Source organism: Austrofundulus limnaeus, unplaced genomic scaffold (assembly GCF_001266775.1).
Source record: "Austrofundulus limnaeus strain Quisiro unplaced genomic scaffold, Austrofundulus_limnaeus-1.0 Scaffold2184, whole genome shotgun sequence".
In the NCBI taxonomy this organism is placed as follows: domain Eukaryota; kingdom Metazoa; phylum Chordata; class Actinopteri; order Cyprinodontiformes; family Rivulidae; genus Austrofundulus; species Austrofundulus limnaeus.
The window spans coordinates 21,992-23,448 of NW_013954586.1; the positions used below are offsets into that span (position 1 = coordinate 21,992).

Below are 1,457 nucleotides of genomic sequence, written 5' to 3' on the forward strand. Positions count from 1 at the left end.
TGGCCTGGGAACACCTTGGAGTTCCCCCGGAGGAGCTGGAAGAAGTGGCTGGGGAGAGGGAGGTCTGGGCCTCCCTTCTGAAGCTGCTGCCCCAGCGACCCGACCCCGGATAGGTGGAAGAAAATAGATGGATGGATGGATCAGTCTCAGCTACTACCACACCAAATTTTAGCACATTATCTACAAAATTGAGGGAGGTTTCATATTTTTGTGTTTTCAAAGATTGGCTGGCTGTGGCGGCCATCTTGAGTCGAGTTGATAACAAAAGTTAATCAGTTGCAGGTCTTTATCCAGTCATTACTTTCTGAGAGTTTCATTTAAGTACTTTTAGTGGTTTATGAGATATTTTGCTAACAGACTGACACAGAGGTAGAAGTCGTTTCAACAAAGACTAAACAGTCCAGAGGACCTGAGTAGTTTCATGTTTCTGGATCACTGAGAGGCACCCCACACACTAGTTTTGTAGTTTTTATACACACTTCCGGGTAAGAGGTCCTTTTGACTGGAAGTGGCCTCTTATTAAAGCTCTAATTGACTCCGGTAAATTAGAATCAGCACCACGGACAGCGCAGAACCGGACCACACTGAGTCCGAACCATAAACTTGAATATAGATCACCTCTTGGGTTCGAACCTACCTCAGAATTCTGATGAACCAACTCGAACCAAAGCAGCCTCACCTTGTGCACCAGCTCCTCGTCGTAGGCGGGGGGCGGGGGGGTCTTGGCCTGGTTCTCGGTCCCGTCCCTGGAGCCGTAGCCGCTGTCGGGTTGGATCTCCGGGTAAGCTGTGGTGTAGCACGCAGAGATCGGTTCCATGGACTCCATCCGCTCCATCCCGAACCTGCCTGACTGTTTACCTCCTGCGCGCGGCTCTTAAAAGACAACAGCAGCTCGCGGACCGCTGCGGGGGGCGGAGGCATTTGCACTCCAAAATAAGCCCCGCCCACCGAGTGAATCACAGCCTGCATCATTTAACACTAAAAAAAAAACATGTCGTGATGGTTCACGCGGAGCTTCAAGCTGTGCTCCAGCTGGGAGGATGCACGAGACATCAGAGGGGAGGATAATGATGGTGATGATGTGATTGGGTTATAACTGAACTGACGGTAAGGCTAAAAGGGCAACAATGTATTTGACTGTATTTGTGCTTATTTGTTTAGCAGAATAAATCCTGAATCATGAGGACGTTTGATTAAAACTTAGAAAGTAATCCATTGATGTACATTTACTACAAGGTTTGGAATCAAACACATCCAAGATGGCACATCTAATCAGTTTTATCAGCCACAAGTGGCTCTGTCATATTTACAGATATCAGATATATTTTTCATACCTTTTCATATTTTGTGGACTGCAAAGAAACTGAGAAAAACTGAACTAATTTAGCTCAAAACAAACATCAAAGGTCAAGAAAGACAATATGTAAATTTTTTGTAAAAGCAAACGGTATATATAA

At 45.8% G+C, this 1,457-nt stretch overlaps 1 protein-coding gene across 2 annotated transcripts in view; it reads right to left on the minus strand.

The window, feature by feature from the left end:
* Window positions 1-963, minus strand: part of LOC106537220 (ras-related protein Rab-37) — a 20,204-nt gene extending 19,241 nt beyond the window's left edge. Inside the window, exon 1 of one of the 2 annotated variants that reach the window (XM_014034604.1) lies at window positions 680-963. In XM_014034604.1, the coding sequence (XP_013890058.1) occupies window positions 680-835 (156 nt within the window). In that variant the 5' untranslated portion in view covers window positions 836-963. The remainder of the gene's footprint in view (window positions 1-679) is intronic. The other variant, XM_014034602.1, reaches the window with a different exon arrangement.
* Between the last annotated feature and the right edge of the window lie 494 nt (window positions 964-1,457).